The sequence below is a fragment of the Camelina sativa genome, chromosome 8 (genome assembly GCF_000633955.1).
Source record: "Camelina sativa cultivar DH55 chromosome 8, Cs, whole genome shotgun sequence".
NCBI classification, from domain to species: Eukaryota; Viridiplantae; Streptophyta; class Magnoliopsida; order Brassicales; family Brassicaceae; genus Camelina; species Camelina sativa.
The window spans coordinates 9929378-9948789 of NC_025692.1; the positions used below are offsets into that span (position 1 = coordinate 9929378).

Consider the following 19412-nt stretch of genomic DNA (forward strand, 5'->3'; position numbering starts at 1 on the left):
AGTGCTTGATAATGGAGAGTTTCAAGCAAGCTGAGCCACCGAAGATGGCCACTGAAAGGTCTGTCCATCCAGTGATATTATTGACTACTACAAGTAGTACGCTCCAGCTGGGAGTCGCCAAGACCGAGCCATCTCTCTCCACTTTTAGCGCCAAGACCTTTACCGCACAAGGTCATATGGCGATGCATTTGATCAACTTTGGTGCGGACCAAAACTATGTGTGGCATCCTGGAGAGCGTCTACAACCTACCGCGGCCTACGAAGGGATCAAAACACCATTCACCGCTAGCCTTATCAGGGGAGTCCTATCCTTTACCCTTAAGGCTCTACTATTTTCCTTTGATCCCGGTAATAAACCGCGAATGAACTTGTGATGCTACTGATTTGGGTCTTCTTATGTTGAATCAGGTGAAAAGCAAAGTTTTGAGGTCAAAACTTCTAGAAGAGGGAGGGAATGATGTGATCACGGGTTCGACCCCCTGACCAAGACGCCCGAGACGTCCCGGACGGCTCCGAGACGCATGACCGAGAAGCATCGGACACGGACAGAACGCCTATCTCGAACGCGGCCAAGGCACCGGCGACCCTCCCAGGAGCCTCAACGCGACCAAGGGAGCTCCAGCAAGGCGACCAAACGAAGAATCAACTTGGAGGAGCAAAACATTTCACCTCTTGAGTACTTCAAGGCCAAGCTTCAACCTACGGACAAAGGACCCGAGGTTAGCATCACCACTTAGGCACATTGAGCCGCGACCAGCTTTGGGAAGCTTGAATTGAGTGTCTTCACCATCACGCCAGTGTGAAGACATCCCTAAGCCATTAGAAGGAGCTGTACTCTTTTTCCTACTTTGGGTTTGTCCCAATGGGTTTACCAAAGAGGTTTTAACGAGGCAGCAAACTCTAGTGCATCTCCACTTTGATCCCACTTGGCTCATGACTTGGAAACACTTATTGACATGCTTAGGAGCCAAGGAAGTGAAGATCCTATCCACGTTCAGCCAATGACGTGGCCACCCTATCCCCTTCCCTTCTTTTCTTTTGAATTTCTTCTAGATCCCTCTATGACCGTTAGATTGGTCTTTGCTTTGCTTTATCTTTGCTTTTGCTTTTTGGCCATGTGTATGGTTTAGATCATGGCCACGTCCCTAGGGTTTTTAGAGTCTCCTTATGTAAGCCTCACTATATAAAGGCATCAACCCTCATTGTAAAAATCAGACTTGAAAGAAATAGAAATTTTCACAAAGAGAGATTCTTTGTTCTTGTCTCACCTCTCTCCTTAGCCTAAGTCCGGGACTTGGCACTTGAGAAACCCTAAGAGATTCACAAACCGGGTTTGTAATCTCTTAGTTGACCGTATCAAGAGGAGAGCCAACCCTCTTGTGTCGTCGCATCAAACCACCTCTATTCCATCGCCCATCTCTTTCGTCCCACCGTCCCAACCTCGAGTTCTCTTCCGCTAGCTCTCGAGTCTATCATCGATTCCACTTCGCCAGCCTCGAGTTCTTTACCATCAGCCCTCGAGACTTCCCAGTACCATCTCGCGTCGTTTCCACCTCCGTTTCCCACCGAGTCCTGCCATTAGCCGTATCCGCTCAGCCGCGTCCGTACGTTCTGAGAAGGCTTCACGACCGTCTTCACAAACCGTTCGTTGGAACCTCCTCAACTCTCGTTTCTGTCGTTTGAATCCTCTCTGGATTCGAACCCTTGATGCTTGGCCGAGGAAAGTCCCACCGATTCTGACTTGACCGAAGATACACTCCTCCATCGATCCATAGCCGCGTCCGCGGGTCACATCACCATCGGTCACGGCCATCGGCCAAAGGGCGACCGCGGGTGTCCATCGAGGTAAGTCTTCTTTCTTCTTCTCGGTTAGGTTCGGTTTAATCCTAGTAAACCGGTCTCAATTTCACCTAAGTCTATTATTTTTTGGCCGGTTTACAAGCTCTCTTACCTCCTAAAACCCGAAATTTCCCTTCCTTCTTCTCCATTTATCGATTTCTAGTTCCCTAAATCCTTAAGAACACTAAAATCTTTGTATCTCTCTCATCTCTCAATCGATTTCAACGATTTTTGGTGTGTTGGTTTCGGGTTTCAGAGCTCTTTTAATTACTTCTAACCCCACCTGCTAGTTCTTCTTCACTCCTCATCGACAACAAGGTAAGACATTCTATCTCTCCTTTTCTCTCATTCAGGTTTAAATCCACTATGTGCTAGAATTGACCAGCCAGTTATTTATGCATTAATTTTAGGTTGTTTAGCTTTATATTGATGCTAGCTAATTCCAAACTGGTTAGAATTGCTGGGCGTGCTATTTAATTTCAAAATTTTTGATTTTTGAGCACTTAGGGTTCTTGAGAATTGTTAAAATCTAAAATTTGGGGGAATTTGAGTTTTATTGTTTCTTTACCTTGTAAATTGTACTATGAATCAATCTGTAGGAGACTAGCATTTTTGGAGAACAATTGATCATGTTTGATGGTTTATTGAGTTCTTAAAATTTCTAAGAAGAAGTAATGTTGAGTTTGCTTATGGGGTTTATGCTTAAGTTGGTTCTCATTTGTTCATTGGATTACTATGATTGCTTTTCCCCTAAGATACTTAGTACTTGCTGGTTGTGAATTCAAATTGTGGCTCCTAGTGAGCCTTACTAATATTTTTCAAGTGTTTTCGTATTTTTAATAGGAACAATGGGTAGAACCAACTTGAGACCTGGAGAAAAGAAAACAAAGGCAAAGGAGGTAGTGGAAAGAGATGTTGACAAGAAGAAGAAGAAGGCAACTCAGTCTAAGTCTTCACTTGGTAAACAACAAGCTCCAACAAACAAGAAGAAGAGTAAGGAGGTTGTGATTGAGGAATCTGGTTCAGAGGAAAGAGATATGAGTGAGAGTGAGCCTGAATCTCCACCACCTCTAGCTGCCAAGGAAAAATAGCTTAAGCTAAAGAAGAAGAAGCCTACTTACTCCCAACTGCTGCAACGCCTTAAGAAGATCAAGTTTGCTCCAACTAGATACCCAGATCATGAATTCCTTCACAATGCTGGACTCATTGAGGATATGCAAACCATCTTCACAACTTTGGGATTAGGGCAGTTCTTCAATATGGCTTTCCCCACATATGTTGAGCCAACTAGAGAGTTCCTTGCATCCTTGTCAGTGACTTATTATGAAGATAAGATGGTGGAGGAGGCCAATGATCTTGGACATTTTGAGTTTAAAGTTCAAGGGAAGCACTACAAGATGACTTTTGGAGAGTTAAGAGCTATTTATGGTTTTCAACTAGGAACAAGGCTAGAATACAACATTAACCCAAGGGAGTACGATTATTTTTGGCAATCTATTGGTGTGGGCAATTATGCAGCTGGTCAAATGAAGAACTCAGGCATCCAGCATCCAACAGTGAGATATGCTCACAAGGTCCTCTCTCACACTCTTTTTGCAAGAAGAGAAGCTGGAGGAGTTCAAGCCAATGAACTTGGTTGTCTTTTAGCACGGTTGCAACCTTTCATAAGAACCTACCAGGAAAGGAATCCTCCATTGTCTAATGCTGAAGATACATGTGTTGCTGCTGTCTTCCTTCACCAAATGCTTCACTACCAAAGTTGGGTTTGGACAACAACAGATAAGACTCCTGTTCTAAGTATGGGTGGACTTATCACTCCCATTTTACAAGGAAAAGGAGTTGAGCTTGGTGAGTTTGACCATGGAATTGCAAGGCTTGATCTAGTCTACCTCAAGAAGACTACTTATTTGGATGGCCAAACTGAGAAGGGTTTATATGCATACTATGGTTACATTTTCAAGAGCATGCAGAAGAAGAGGCTACTACTCCCTCAACAGGAGGTCACATCCCTTTATGTCAGGTTTGGAATATGCTGCCACATTAAAGATGCTTACCTCTACTCCTTTAAGGATGATGGGCCAGTGATTCCAATAACAATTTCAAGGAGGGGGAGAAGTCAAGCTGAAGACACTTCACAAGCAGCTCCTCCTAGTCCAGTTTATGGCAGTGCTAGGTATGATTTCCAACCATTTGAAGAGGCCACTACAAACAAGTCTCTTAGAGAAGCACACACCCACATCCACCTTCTCCAGCGTTTGGTTAAATGGCAAGGGAAGAACATCAAAAAGCTAGTCAAGGGAGTGAAAGGTCTTCACAAAAGATTGAAGCATGTGGAAGCCAAACTTGACATTGCAAGTTCCTCAAACCCAAATCCTGAAGTTGTTGTGGACTCAAGAGAAGAGCAAACAGATGTGGTTGAGGATGAGTTGGAGAGACACTCATTCCATGGTGAAGCTAGCACTGCACTTGGTTTTTATGACCCACCAAGAGCTTCAGCATATGAGAGGAGACAAAGGAGGAAGAGAAGAGCAGAGAAATCTCCAACACCATGCACCAGTAACTCCTCCTACTCTCTTGACTCCTCCATGAACTAGAGGTACACTCCAAGTCCTTGTACATATAGTCTTTTCTTATTTTCATCTTTATTTTTCTTGTTAGTTTTTTTCCCAGCTTTTCTCACACAAAGACTGTGTGAATTAAGTTTGGAGTATGGACTAACCATCTAACATTGTGTTTTGTTATGATTTTCATTTTTAGTGTCATGCATTTGTTAATAGCTATGTTTTGAGAAAAATCAAAAAATAAAAAAATAAATAAAAAATAAAAAATAAAAAAAGTTGAAAATTTTAAAAACCAAAAAAATGCATGTAGTTTTGCATATTCATTTTTGTGTTTAGGATTGAGTCTAGAAGCATTTAGTATGCATTTACATTTGGGGATAATGATGAAGTTGCCTTGTAAAAGGAGGGATTTTAGGATTGAACCCACAGCCCTCATTTATAGTCTAAGCTTAAGTAATTTGTCACTTGAAAGAACTTTCTTCTAGTGTAAAGCTTGCTTGATCATTATTACATCTCTATATTATTTGGACTTTAATTTTGATCTTTAAATTATCTTGAATATGGACTATGAATACTAGCTCATAAACATCCATTTGGGTTAACTATCTCTATTTGCCACTCTATTTTGTTTAACCCAATCCCTTGTGTTGATTTGTTGAGTGAGGCCTCTTTGTTGATAATGCTATAGGTTGTGAAATCTTGAGAGTATTGAGAATGACAAAGAACTGGCTCTTGTTTTAGCTAGGTTTGGAATCTTTAGAACTAGCTAATAGGACTGGTTTGAAAGAAATAGGTGGTTAGAATTTTGATTAGGGTAAAGGTTTGGAAACAAGAGAGATTAAGAGGGGAGAAAAGAAAAAATTACTTGGTCAAAAGAAAAGAAAAGATTTATCTCTAAGGTTAAGATTTGGTTAAAAGTTCTAAGTTTCTTAAGAAGAAAAAGAGAAAGAAAAGTCTAGTTGTTGTCTCCTAGAAAAGTTNAAAAAAAAAAAAAAAAAAAAAAAGAGAGAGAGAGAATGCTAAAACATAGTTTAAAGAGATTGGGAGTTCATCAAAAGAATATCAATGAAGTAAAAAGAAAGAAAGCTTGTGTTTAAAGTGAAGCCTTAGAGATATTCAAAAGTTTATGTCCTTAAGTAAAGAAGAAAAGGGGTTTAAGTTGAATCAAGTTGAGTTTTTGGGTTTGAAAGAAAGAAAAAAAAAGGGTTAGTAAAAAGGGTAGAAAAGCTTATAGGTGGGTAGAACATCAAGAGCTAAGCTTTGTATGCCCAAATTATTCTCAATCTTAGATAGATTTCACAACTGTCTAGCATTCCTCTTTGTTTGAGAGTAAACCACCCAAAAGCACCATTACTAACCACTTTATAAAAAGCCTTCCCCTTAAACCAATTGAGCTTGATTTATTTTTCATTTGCAAGATCAAACCAAACACTTTAATGAATGTGAAAGAGATGTTCAATAGGATTGCAAGTCTTTACCAATAGATAGAAGGTGAAATAGAGTGGTGCCTTGTGATAAGCATTAGAAGAATATTTGTAAGCACTTTGATTGATCTTAGCACCATTGCATTACATTTAAGGACTGTGGTTTGAATCCTTTGTTGATACTTTTTGATTCTTAATCCCTTTTTCAAACCTCTCTCTCACTTTTTGTTTGGTCCTTGCTTGAGGACTAGCAAGTGATAAGTTTGGGGGAGTTGATATCTTGTGTTTTTGTTGGGTTTTAAGCCTTGTTTTTGGGTAGTTTTGTTGCATAATCTTGTCATTCTAGTTGTTTTAGGAGCATATGCATCTAGTGTCTCATTTCTCAGGTTCTTGGAGTAATCTCACTACATTTGGAGCATTTGGGCTTATTATGGTGCAAAGAAGCAAGAAAAGTGGAGTTGGAGAAGTGACATGGACAGGAGCTACCCGCGGCCAGGACCAGCGGCCAGAAGGTGACCGGTGGACACCATCGATCTTGCCAATCGGCCAAACGGTAGCCGATGCCGCCTAAGTCCACACTTGTCTTAGTTTTAATCCAGGTTTGACCTAGTTTGTTTTGGGTTGACCCGGGTCCTTTTCTGTTTTCCTATAAATACTCTAACCCTATTAATGGGAGACTCATCTTTGGTTTATCTTTTGTTTAGCAGCCATTTAGGGTTCTTAAGCTTGTTTACTCTTGGTTTGTTGAAGGATTGAGTACTTCTAAGTTCTTAATAGCAATTTCTTATTCAAATCTCCTATTCTATAATCTCTAATTATGATTTCACAAAGATAAAACCTCTACCTTTGTGTGATCATAACCATGAGTGAGTAGATCTTTTAGAACTTTGGGCTAGGTAGATTAGGGAGATAGATGATTAATCTTTGATGTCTAAGGCTTTATTTATGTATTTCCTATCTTGATTAGTGTTAATAAAGCTAGATAGCCTTGATCAAGCTTGAATCTAGACATTAGTATTTCCATGCCCATAAGGTGTTTGATGAAATTCCTGAACCATATTAATCAAGAGCTTTGCATTCCTAGCCAATGGAAATTGATGATTAGGGTGCTTAGTGGTATTTAGACTTGTTCTTAATGCATGCTTGCCTTGTGATTGTCTTTGGAAATTGTTGATTATCACTTGATTAGCATAGGAATCTCGATCATGGAAATGGATTGATTTGCATAAGTGTTCTTAGCCATAGGATTGTTCTTGTTTGTTGCTTAGACATCTAGGATTGGTTAGCTATCTCCCAAGTCAATAACCATTCCCAAGGTTCATTTGTTTAATCTTGATTTTAAAGCTTGTTGCTACTTGTGTTATGTTTCTTTGATTTTGCTTGTTTTGAATTGTCTTGTTTTATTTCTTGAATCAGTTTGTTAGTTAAGATTGTGACAAGAGAACCTTTTCCTGTTTAAGAATAGATTAAGCACCTTTGTGTATTCTTAGTGAGTTGATTAATGCAAATTTTGGATTGATAATTTAATTGAAGTAAAAGTGTTGCATCAGAGTGCAACCATTGAAGCAGATGGGAGTTGAATCAAGGGGATGACCAGCAAAGCATGAAGCACTCGACCGTGTGCAACTCATGGACTCGACTGTGTGATATTTTGGAAGCAAGGGAATGGACCACTCGACCAAGCCACTCGATCGCTTGTGGTCGAGTACATCGAGCTGACTTTCTATTTTGTCATCTAGCCAAATCAGGGCTTCCTTCCCTCACTATATATACTCTTTGTACCCCATGGCCGCCCACAACACTCTTTTTTAGGAAAAAAATACATCAGCAGCCACAAAAACCTTAGTTCTTACCCCTTTAATGGTTTTTAGCTTTTATTTACTGTTTTTCTCAGAATTCAGTACTTTGTAAGTCTCATAATTTTCTGGGTATTGAGAATCTGAGTTTGCTTCTTTATATTAAGTTGTTATTCATCATCTCATCTATCTTATCATGCTAGTTTTATCATTTTCTGGGTTTATGTTCATCATCATCATGTTTTGTTCATCTGAGTAGTGAGTTAGGATTTTGGAGATGCATTAGCCTAGTTTAGGGTTGTGGTAGTCTGGAATGGTCAAGCTTGATTGTTTAAATATCTCTTCTGGGTTGGGTGTTCTCTAAGTTGTTCTTATATCTGAGAGGGTAAGAACAGATCTTAAGCTTCCTAGCATCACACAAATGTCTAGGTTGTTAGATAAAGCCAACAATGGAGATTATCATGCTTGTCCCAAGAAATTGGTTGCACAAGGTGATTTCTGACAAGTTATGGTCTGGTTCTTAATGCCTATTCAGTATGGTTTCACCAATGAGAGTTGGGTTAGGATGTTACTGTAACTTGATCACTTCTGTCATGAGAGTGGATTAGTGAGTCATTAAGATCATTGTCTAGAGATAGCTCATGTTTGATTGAGGTTTGTTGACCAGGTTAGATAGCCACAACTTGAACACCAGCCCATGAATCCATCTCTGGAAGCCTACTTTGTCATCTGATTGTTTATTACTGCATCTTATCTTGTTTCATTGCATTCTGTTCTGTTTAAGTTTGTCAATATTGCATCTTTTATTCGTGTTGTTCAACTCGACCAAACCACTCAACCAGACACACAGTCGAGTGCTTGATCGAGCACCTTCGGATTACTTTATTTACTTCATGTTTCATTTCTGTTTCATTTAGTTTAATTTCTGCATCTTTATAGTTTTGTTTAGTTCTTGCTCCTGTTTAATTTACATTCAGCATTATTTTACTTTCTGCATTTACATTTCTGTCATTAGGATTGTTAATATCAAAACCATTTTCATATTTGGCCTAACTTGAATCACTGTTACATCTTGATTGCATGCATACACACACTTTATGAATTGACATCTCTTATACTACAACTACATAAGAGAATTTAAACATCTTCCATCCCATCTGATCATCTTAGTCTAAGTCTGTTTGTTTGTTAGCATTCATTCATTCATAGGCTCTCCAGGAAAAAAAAAAAAAAAGTGTTTCACACACCGTCGGGGGTAACGGTCTTGGTGTGCAACGAGGACGTTGCGATCTGTTAGTGGGGGTGAATTGTGACACCCCCGTTTCAGAGACTTGCGGAGAGGTTAAATATAATTGAATTGACCACCTATGTCACCAAATTGCACTTATCTTTTCGGTCAAAAGTCCTGAGAGAACTCTACAATTAAGCGTGCTTATGCTGGAGTAGTCTTAGGATGGGTGACCTTTTGGAAAGTGACTGTCGGAACTGTGCAAGTGAGAACAAAACACTAGGAAAGATCATGTGGTGATTTGTAAGGACGGTAACAAGTCTTTAAAACCTCTCAGACGTAACAAACCGACTGTCGGATATAAATGAGCTTACGAGTCTATTAAGAAGACATGTGGCTCATTAAAGAAGTTGGACCCATAGACGGGACGTTACAGTCTTTAAAAAACTATATAAAAAAAATGAGTTGACATTGATACCTAAAACAAGAAACAATAAAAAATCTTCACCAAATTGGATATTGGTTACGAAGTCGTTTTAGTTTAATTTTGATTTTAAATCGTACTTTTGGATTAAATCGAACGCCAAGTGGTGTAAGCCTAGTTTGGGAGATATAGTTTTGTAATCCTTAAAGAGGCTCAAACTCTATATATGTTCGGAAGTACATTTAACTTCGCATGGGATTGTAAATCGATCACCCTCCATTAAACATTAATTAATCATAGTAAAGACACATAAAGATGAAGAACCCTAAAACCTAATATACCTACAAGGCTACTACATCTCATCATCACCATAACACCTAGCTAGATTAAGATTTACTCACATATACTTAACGATCGAAACATGCATGGTCAAGAAAAGATAAATACAATTAGACTTATTCAATGTATTTAAAAAGACGAAGAACCAAGTCACAGAAAGTATGATATTATTAACTCATTTTACAAACAATACATTTTTCTAAATATATTTATTTTCTTCGTGAAAGGTCATGCACACTACTAGGTTTGAATCTAGATTAATTATAAATCTTATGACGCAACATCGCGCTACCACAAACTGTTGTATGGCTACGTGTCCTAACCATCACAATAAATTATACACAACATTGTCGCTAACACAAATTGTAATACAACTACATGTTTTAACCGTCTCAACAAATATAATAACAATTAATCAAATATTGATATCGGAAGATGTATGTATACGAAATAGTTTCATCTCTTTTACATCTAGTGTAAAAAATCATCCAAAATATTAGTATAAAACAGAACAAAGTTACGTGTAGAGAAATGTTCGATTCATTATAAGGAAATGATCAGTCGTGTTGCTTCTTTGCTCATTCTTTGCTCGAATACGTTTGTTAACATAATAAAACACTCAAAACATATCATTCTTTGCTCATTCTTTGCTACAAAACGGATGTTAACACAATAAAACACTCAAAACATTACAAGGTTAAAAACACTATATATCATAAGTCCAAATTGGTCAAACATGTAAGTTTAACTGGATCATCGATATTCAACCAAACATGTAATTTATTAAAAAAACAATATTTCTATGTTGTTAGTATCAAATATCTTAACTAAGATTAATGCACAACTAACAGGATTGGCTAAAGACGTTTTAAGAAGAATCGATGTAGTTGAGAAGAGATCAATACGAAAGTAAATATCATTGCATAACAAGAATGGACAACGTACATTACATACATTTTCATGTGAATCTGAATCGCTACTTTTGACCTATTATTCATTCTTTATTTGGTGAGTGCAGTGAAATTTTTATTGGGACAATAGAAAAGGACCTTCCTTAAAGGAAAAAAGGGTCACAGAAGTTCAAAGAAGTAATGATGAAGAACTCACAAGCATGCCCATTATTTTAAATCTCACCTTTGCTGCTTCAAATAGCTTTAAAAAACAGAATAATGAGAATAAAACTACACTTTTATAATTCCCTCTTCTTTATTTATATATTTACTTTTTTAGAAAGGTTGTGGGGGAACCAAAATCAATTTCCAAACAGATACGTAGAATAATCATTATAAGTTCCATTCGATTCGATAAAGACCTCGATCCAAAAATTAATATCACGTTGCGATTCTATTCTATATCAATAATATTGTTTGACAAATTCTGCCCCATATGATTATTTTTCTATCTCGAGGAAAATACATTGTCACGTAGTCATTTTCCAGTTGTCACCAAATATTCTGTAATCGCATGCATGCCTACGCAACTCTGTAAAATAGTTTGGAACATCTTTAAAACAAGTGTATTTTGAAATTCATTTTTGAATATCTTTGTAAAATTATGTAAGGTTTTATATATTTAAGAACTTGAAATGATGTAATCTTAATTTTAAGAATATAATTTTTAAAGTTATAGTTTCTAAACAAAACAAAAAAAATAGTTTCCACAAATAAATCATCTTTTTGACAACAACAAAAAGACAATTACCTTTAACAAAAAAAGGGACAAATAAATCATCTATAATTAGCATGCAGATAAATAATCTATAGAATTAATAGAAAGAAAGTTTTTGCGATGTGACAAGAAACCTTGTCATATATATGAGAGGACATACATTATTGTGCGTAGTTTGAATAATAGACATATTTAATTTTAGAATTATTTGATTTATAGTTTCGATCAAATAAATCATCTCTTGCATGCATATAATTAAAGAGACAACAAATCTCTTTGTCAAATCATAATTAGTGTGCTGCAATTTAGATGCATTGCATGTGTACGTACACTGGTTACTAACTTACTATCGCAACAAGCTTAACCATATTGACTTTCCATTTACTTATATATTTGTTTTGTTTTGGCTTGTTGCTAACAACTTATAACGCGTATATACATGCAACAAAATCGATCGATAGGAGTGGATCAGCTATTGCCGTAGTGGCTGAGTCTTTGATTACGTACGTGGAAATGATCTTTCAGTGATACAGTTGAATTTTTATTTTAATGTAAGGAAATGGTGTATAGTCTGGTTATAGTCATTTCATGGCTTGATAGCCTTGATTGATTGATTTGCAAGCATACGTAAACATTATGTTTACAAGGTTGCGGCTGCCAACATTTTAAAGTAATCAGTAAACCAAATATTTCAAACCGAATTAAATTATTGAAAGCAATTGTGATACATATGAGTTTTTTTTTTTTGAAAAATGTCGACGCTATTCAGTAAACATATATACTCTTAGAATAAAGTTGTAGTGATTAGACGTTTGATATGGCCAAAACTAGTACAAAAATTCAAATGCACTTAGTGGATGGAACAAATGTATGTCAACATTTTACAAGACGACACTTCCATAAGTACTAAGAAAAATCGGATCATACAATTGCTTAACGGTTTCTGAGATTGATTCATGTTCATTACTTCACAAACTAAAACCTAGATCTATCATACCAAAATTTAATAACACGCCTGGATTGTACTATGATTTATCAGCAAAACTCTATCACACATCAGACGACACTACAAGAAAACAACCATAAACCGACAGCCAAATCCGTCGGAAACTCGTCGGAAACAACCTAAACCAACGGATTACAGAGGGTATCTGTCCGTCACTTCTAGAGCGTCGGGAAAATTAAATCTGTTGGGAATCCGTCAGCTTCTCCAACAGATTTCCAACGGCATAATTATTCCGACGGATTACCAACGACTGTTGTTCCCGACGAAATTGCAACAGATATCGTCGTTGAGATGTAGCTGTCGAGGACCCGTCAGAATAATAAGCGACGGCCACTGATGACTCCCCAACAGATAATACCAAGGGAAAACTGATTGTTTCCCAAAAATGGTATTTCGTTATTCTCGACGGAATTCCCGACGGCTAAATTCCCGACAGATTTCTGAGGCTTGACTCCCGACGGATTCCCGATAACGTCTCTTTTTCTTACCGATGGAATCTCGACAATGTCTCTGTTTTTTACCGATGGAATCCCGACGGATAGTTAATGTTTTATATTTTTTTTTAAATATTTATTTTACTTTAAAAATAAATCTAATAAATATATTACTTAATATTTTTCTTTTCACCACAATTACTAATTAGTTAATAATATTTAAATTTATAAATTTGGAAATCCAAAATACAAAATAAACAAATCATCCATAAAAAGAAAATGTAATATACACAAATCAAAAAAAAAAAAGTTCCACAAAACTTAAATATTGTGATCTTATATATCTAAGAACTTGAATTCACGGGAAACTTAGATCGCATCTCTGCCATGAACGACGCAAGCTCCTCATCTCTCAGCTTGTTCCTCTCATTCTCTTTTTCCATCATCTTCTCAAGAGCTTCTATTCGGTCATCTTTCTCTTGGAGGGCACGCACAAATTCAGGATCACGATCATATATTGGTGATGAAGATGATAAAGAAGTACGATCATATATTGGTGATGAAGATGCCAAGTGATAAACAAGTACGGTCATCACTTGGCATTGAGGAGTATGTTTCATAAGGTTCTTTGAGGAGTCCATACATCATCCGATTTATAGATTTGCTAATGCCATTTCCAGATGCCTCAAACCTACAAAAGTTTGATCTAAAATTAAATAAAAAATAAAAAAAGAAAAAATCATAATTACATAAAATGTTTGAGATTTACCATGTCTCCAATGTAGTTGGGATGAGGTTTTGGGATAAGTTCTCGTCCTGGTTGAGAAACGAAATCCTCAATGGTCATTAGGATGGGAGGTGAGGCAGCTGTAGGCGATCCCGAGACTCTTGCGGAGAGGGTTTGAATCGGTGACCCAGAACCATTGGGTTCTTGTCGGTTTTGGGTGGAGCGGTTTCGACGAGAACGATATGCTTCGTAATCCCTTTGTGCAAAAAACGAAATATTACAGTTACACATAAATCCGAAAACTCAATAAAAATCAACTGAATACCCATATAAATCGTAACTAATAGATCAATTAAACAGATCTATAATATCAACAATATATCCGATTTTTAATTTTACCCAAACATTGAATCAGCCACAGATACTGAAACCAAACATTGAAAAAACGAAATCTTACATAATTGAGATAAAAGGGTAAAAAACTTACATAGTTGAGTGGTTGGGGTTGATTTGAGGAACAAAATCTGGGATTTAGAAGAGAGAAAGAGGGAGCAACAAAATCTAGGATTTATAATTGTGAATCGGTGAAGAAAAAATTTGGGGGTGAGGAACAAGAAGTGAGCCGGTGAAGAGGTGAGAAGAGAAGGTGAAAAAGTTTGTGGTTTATCTAAACCCAAAATTCTAAATTAATCATTCCCGCAATATCCAAAAAATTTGGGAAAATTATTTCCCGGGTATAATTTGGTGTTTTCCGACGGAGTCCATACGGAAATTTTTAAAAATTTTCATTACTCCCGACAGTTTCCCGACGGATCTATGAAAAAAGTCCAAAAAACTTCATATATAGTTAGACAAATATATTTACTACTCAATTAGCATTACAATAACTATACTACATAGCTTGCAATTCTGTTTCATCAAAAAAACTATAAAAAAAAATAAATTTTAATATTTAATGATTCACAACATTCAAACCCTTAAGTAACATTCTAAGTGTATATGGAAACACTTATGATGAGATCATGTTAAATTTTGAAAATTTAAACTTATAGTAATATAATACACTAAAACTGATTGTAAGTGTTTGAAGAGATAAGAAATAGTGTTTGTGAATGTGTTAAGTTATAAAGTTTCATATTTTAATACCCTATACCCTAAATCCATTGGAAATCTGTTGGTAATCTGATGGTATTTTTTCAATGGCTTTCCGATGGTTTTCCGACGGAGTTTAAAACACGTGTTAAATGCATTTGAATTCATAAACCCGAAAAAACTCTTAGGACTGTTGGGGATCCGTCGGGAATTTCCGACAGATTATCAACGACATTATGATTATTTCAGGTTTTATATTTAGATTTCAATTCTATTTGAAAAACTCAATTGTTATGTAGTGTTTTGTTAGACCTAATTTGTAAAAATAAAAAAATCTATGATGTGTTTTGTTAGATTTCAAATAATTAAACAATTTTGCTATTTTTAAAATTGAATTTTGTTATCTAGAATCATTACAATTTATTTTCTAAATTACTGTCAAAATTTAAATCTCATCATCTAGATCTCATTATGTATTATAAATCGTGCATTACCATATATAGTGTTTGATCTTTTATTTTTATTCAATACAATATGAAAATAACAATTTTTTCTACTCTGATTCTGTTGAATAATCAAAAGAAATTGAGTCTGTATCATCATCAAATTCTCCAATTTCTTCCTCTGACTCTGAATGCACTACTTCATTTCCGAACATGGTAAAGTCAACCACAAGATCAACTTCAAGGGAATGTTCAACCGAAGCCATCTGACAACTTTCGCTTGCCTGCAAAGGATCGTGAGCTGCAACTCCATATATTTGACCTCTTGGGTTTACCGACGTAACAGTGATCTATGGGTCGTTCATGTTAGTAACTCGAGGATAGGTTAAGTAGCATACATGTAACAAGTAATGAAAATTATTAATTATATATACCATCTAATGATGCTTTTCTAATTGAATGTTAAATGAGCATACCTGGTCAGCTTGTGATGCAATAATAAATGGATCATATTTCAATAACCTTCGTACTGAATTTATTGATGTAACACCAAATTGGTCAACTCGTACGCTATCACCAATTGTGGGATCGTACCAGTCACACACAAATGCAATGCACCTTAGGTTCAACATTCCCGGATATCAAATTTCCAATATTTTGTTAAGGATACCATAGTACACAACATCGTCGGCTTTAACGGAAATACCAGAATTAATTGTTGTCCTCCTATCTCCATCATCATGAATCCTAAAAGCATACCCTCTCGTGCAATACCTCGGGTATGCCGTTGCAATGTAGTTTGGTCCATTAGAGATCTCTACTAACCATGTTGGAAATGATTGACCTTTTGAAACTCCATCTGATACCTATAAATTTTTTAGAATAATTAATAAATATATCATTTACTATTAATAATTAAAGTTACTTATATAACTTACATAATATTGAAACCAAGAAGCGAAATCCTTCTCTTTAAGCTCCTCAAGTTGATCCTCGGTATATTCCGGATAGTAGGAGCGTATTACAGCCATGTAAATCCTGTAAAACAAAAATAATTAATACTAATGAAATTTTTTATTATAAACAATTTAATTTTATAGACATAAGCATATTTTAAATACATACCTCTCATAATCAAGAATATCCTCACAGTTGGTGAGAATATACATGTGCAAGTGAGTATACCCCTGCGATGAAAGTTTAAAATTTTTCCCTTTTCCACTAAGGCGGCCGATTTGAGTAAACAAGCTTGGAACGTATACGGAATATGTTGGTTGCTCGCCACCATCGTCATGACGAGAAGGACGTCGACTCTTTGTACGAAGTTGAGAAGGAAAGTAATATTCCGCAAAGTGTGAAGCTTCTTCATGAATGCTTTGTGCCATAATAGAACCCTCGACTTTGCTTAAATTTTGAACTTTTTTCTTTAGGTGAAACATGTACCGCTCAAAAGGATACATCCATCGATATTGAACAGGGCCACCAAGTGCTGCTTTTCGCGGTAGATGAATAGGTAGATGTTCCATAACATCAAATAAAGACGGTGGAAATATCTTCTCAAGATTGCAAAGAAGAATGGGTATATTTTGTTCCAAATTGCGGATACCGTCAACAGTAAGTGTTCTTGTGGATAAGTCCCGAAAGAAAGCACCAATTCCTACAAAATTGTGCTAAATTTTTTATTATTATTGTTAATTTATAATAGATATAAAATATGTTAATCGTTAACAACTAAAATGTACCTGCAATTGCTTCGTGCACATTTGTTGGCAGAAGATTGGCAAAAGCAAATAGAAGAAGTCGTTGCATAACAACATGACAATCATGACTCTTCATTTCTATAAACTTTCCTTCTTTAATATCAACGCAATTACGCAAGTTAGATGCGTAACCGTCAGGAAACTTCACACTGTGGGTAATCCAGTCAAAAAAAGCCGCCTTTGAAGCCGCATTTAACCGATATATCGGAACTGGGCATCTCCCGTTTGCCATTATCTCAAGCTCAGGCCTAGAGCAAATATATGGCAAGTCTAATCTAGACTTCAAATTGTCCTTTGTCTTCCCTGGAATGTTTAGGACAGTGTTCATGAGATTGTCAAAGACGTTCTTCTCTGTGTGCATGACATCAATATTATGCTTTAACAAAAGGTCTTTCCAATATGGAAAATCAATGCAATTGTGATTTACACCAACACCGTCAACAGGATCATGTCCATTACCACCGACGTCAGGAGTCCTTGCTGCTCCAAAATCTCTAAACTGATTCAACATAGTCTCACCATCTATAACAGGAGGTGGATCATCATACACTTTCTTATTCTTTGTAAACAAATTCCTTGAACGACGATAAGGGTGATCAGGTGGTAGAAATCTTCGGTGACAATCAAACCAACATGTCTTGCGTCTGTGACTTAATTGGAATGCATCTGTGTTATCTTGACAATACGGACATGATAATCGTCCATGAGTGGTCCATCCAGATAGCATACCATATGCTGGAAAATCGCTTATGGTCCACATTAATGTCGCTCGCATCTGAAAATTTTGTTGAGTTGATACATCATATGCTTCAACACCGTGCTCCCATAACATAACTCATAAATAAATGGCTGGAGGAAGATATCAAGTGACCTCTTTGGATGCTCTGGACCGAGAACAAGAACTGAGAGGAACAAAAACTCTCGTCGCATGCACAATGATGGTGGCAGATTGTAAGGTGTTACGATTACCGGCCATAATGAATATTGCCTTCCGTGCTTCCCAAATGGGTTGAAACCATCTGTACAGAGTCCTAAGTAAACATTTCGTCGCTCAAACGCAAATCTGGATACACTGACTGAAAATGTCTCCATGCTTCTGCTCCTAAAGGATGTGTGATCTTTCCTTCTTCTCTTCTATGCTCTGCATGTCATCTCATTGGCTCAGCTGTACGTTCAGATTGATATAACCTCTTTAACTTGTCTGCTAAAGGTAAATACCACATTCGTTTATAAGGAATGGGAACCCTGCCACTTGTTTCTTGAAATCGTGGTTTGCGACACCATTTACATCTTCTACGGTTTTCGTCTTGTCTCTAGTATATCATGCAATTTTTGATGCACACATCTATTATCTGATACGGCAACCCAAGACCAGCAACCAGTTTCTGAACCTCGTAGTATGAAGCTGGTGAAATATTATCTTCAGGCAAAACGTCTTTCACAAAATCTGTTATCGCATCAACACAGTCCTCAGCTAAATTGTAGTCTGTCTTAATCGTCATCAATTTACTTGCAGATGATAAAGGAGAATGACCCTCTCTACATCCTGGGTATAACGGTTGTTTCGTTGCATCTAACATTCCAAAAAACTTTTGGGCTTCTAAATTAGGTTTCTCTATCCTATCTCCATCACCACTAGTCGACTGCATATTTTCCCTATATGCATCATTCACCATCGGAAAAGTACCTACACTAAAATCTATATCCGTTATTTGTTCTTCTAAGCTAACAACAATATTTGGTTCGCTAGTACTAGCATAATCCGACCGTTCTCCATGAAGAAACCAATTCTTATAACCCGTCATAAACCCATTGCAATACAAGTGATTCCACACTAAATCAATCCTAATATTATGAGAATTTTGGCAAAGAGAACATGGACATTTTAACTTACGTGTTTTCTTAGCTTCCGGTTGCTGACAAGCCAATTCCATGAACTCGCCTACGCCTCTTGCATACTCATCTCTTAATAAGTTAGATTTTGGATCCATCATTGGTTCATCCATCCACGATTTAAAATAAGAAGACATTTTTCTCGTTTTTTTTTGGAGAGCAAGAAAAATATAGTAAGAATAAGTTTGTTTTGAGAATGAGTTTTGATACTTATTTATAGAAGTCATGTCCGTCGGGAATCCATTGGGAATCCGTCGAAACTCTGTCGGCCATATGTAAATTCAAACGGCTAAAACAACGATAACAATGGATCACCGACAATTTTCAAACGACTATAATAACGGTAACATATGACCAATGGAATACCAACGGAGTTCTGATGAAATTGTCTAACGGATTCCGTCGGGATATGGTCCAGAATTCCTAACGGACCAATTCCCGTCGGTAATTACCGACAGATTACCAACAGTGTACAACAGATCAAATCTTCTTGTATATTAGTCGAGAATCCGTCGGAAATGGCCGACAGGATTTGGTCCGTTGGGAATTCCGTCGAAAATCGCCTTGTTTTCTTGTAGTGCGAGACACAAACTTCTTTCTTTCTCATTCGAGTTCGTTATGTAATTTTGGTTTATGATAAGTTTGTTTTATGAGGGTCAAGTTTCTACTCTTGATTTAGGTTTTTTTTTTGTTCGTGCATGTCACCATATATATGCATTGATCTCTTGTACAACTATACATGTTACATGTATATTTAGCCATATATCCTTTTTCTTGC

At 36.7% G+C, this 19412-nt stretch overlaps 1 protein-coding gene and 1 long non-coding RNA gene across 2 annotated transcripts; both read right to left on the reverse strand.

Moving 5' to 3' along the window:
- Positions 12967–14268, reverse strand: LOC104706841. The gene is made up of 3 exons (XR_754500.2): positions 13934–14268; positions 13489–13702; positions 12967–13410 (listed from the first exon to the last, which is right to left on the reverse strand). It is a non-coding gene; the product is annotated as an uncharacterized LOC104706841 (long non-coding RNA).
- Positions 15092–17501, reverse strand: LOC104709373. Its single transcript, XM_010425999.1, has 6 exons — positions 16724–17501; positions 16107–16638; positions 15920–16019; positions 15660–15847; positions 15458–15599; positions 15092–15331 (listed from the first exon to the last, which is right to left on the reverse strand). The coding sequence occupies exons 1-6, from the start codon at positions 17499–17501 to the stop codon at positions 15092–15094; spliced, it is 1980 nt and encodes a 659-aa protein (XP_010424301.1).

Bases quoted from the DNA above. Each gene is read 5' to 3' on its own strand.
- LOC104709373 (XM_010425999.1), bottom strand. From the start codon at position 17,501: ATGTGGACCATAAGCGATTTTCCAGCATATGGTATGCTATCTGGATGG. The intron at 16,020-16,106 runs GTATGTATTTAA...TTTGTTTTACAG, and splicing joins GATATTCTTGATTATGAGAG to GATTTACATGGCTGTAATAC. The intron at 15,600-15,659 runs GTACTATGGTAT...GTTGAACCTAAG, and splicing joins GTTAAAGCCGACGATGTTGT to GTGCATTGCATTTGTGTGTG.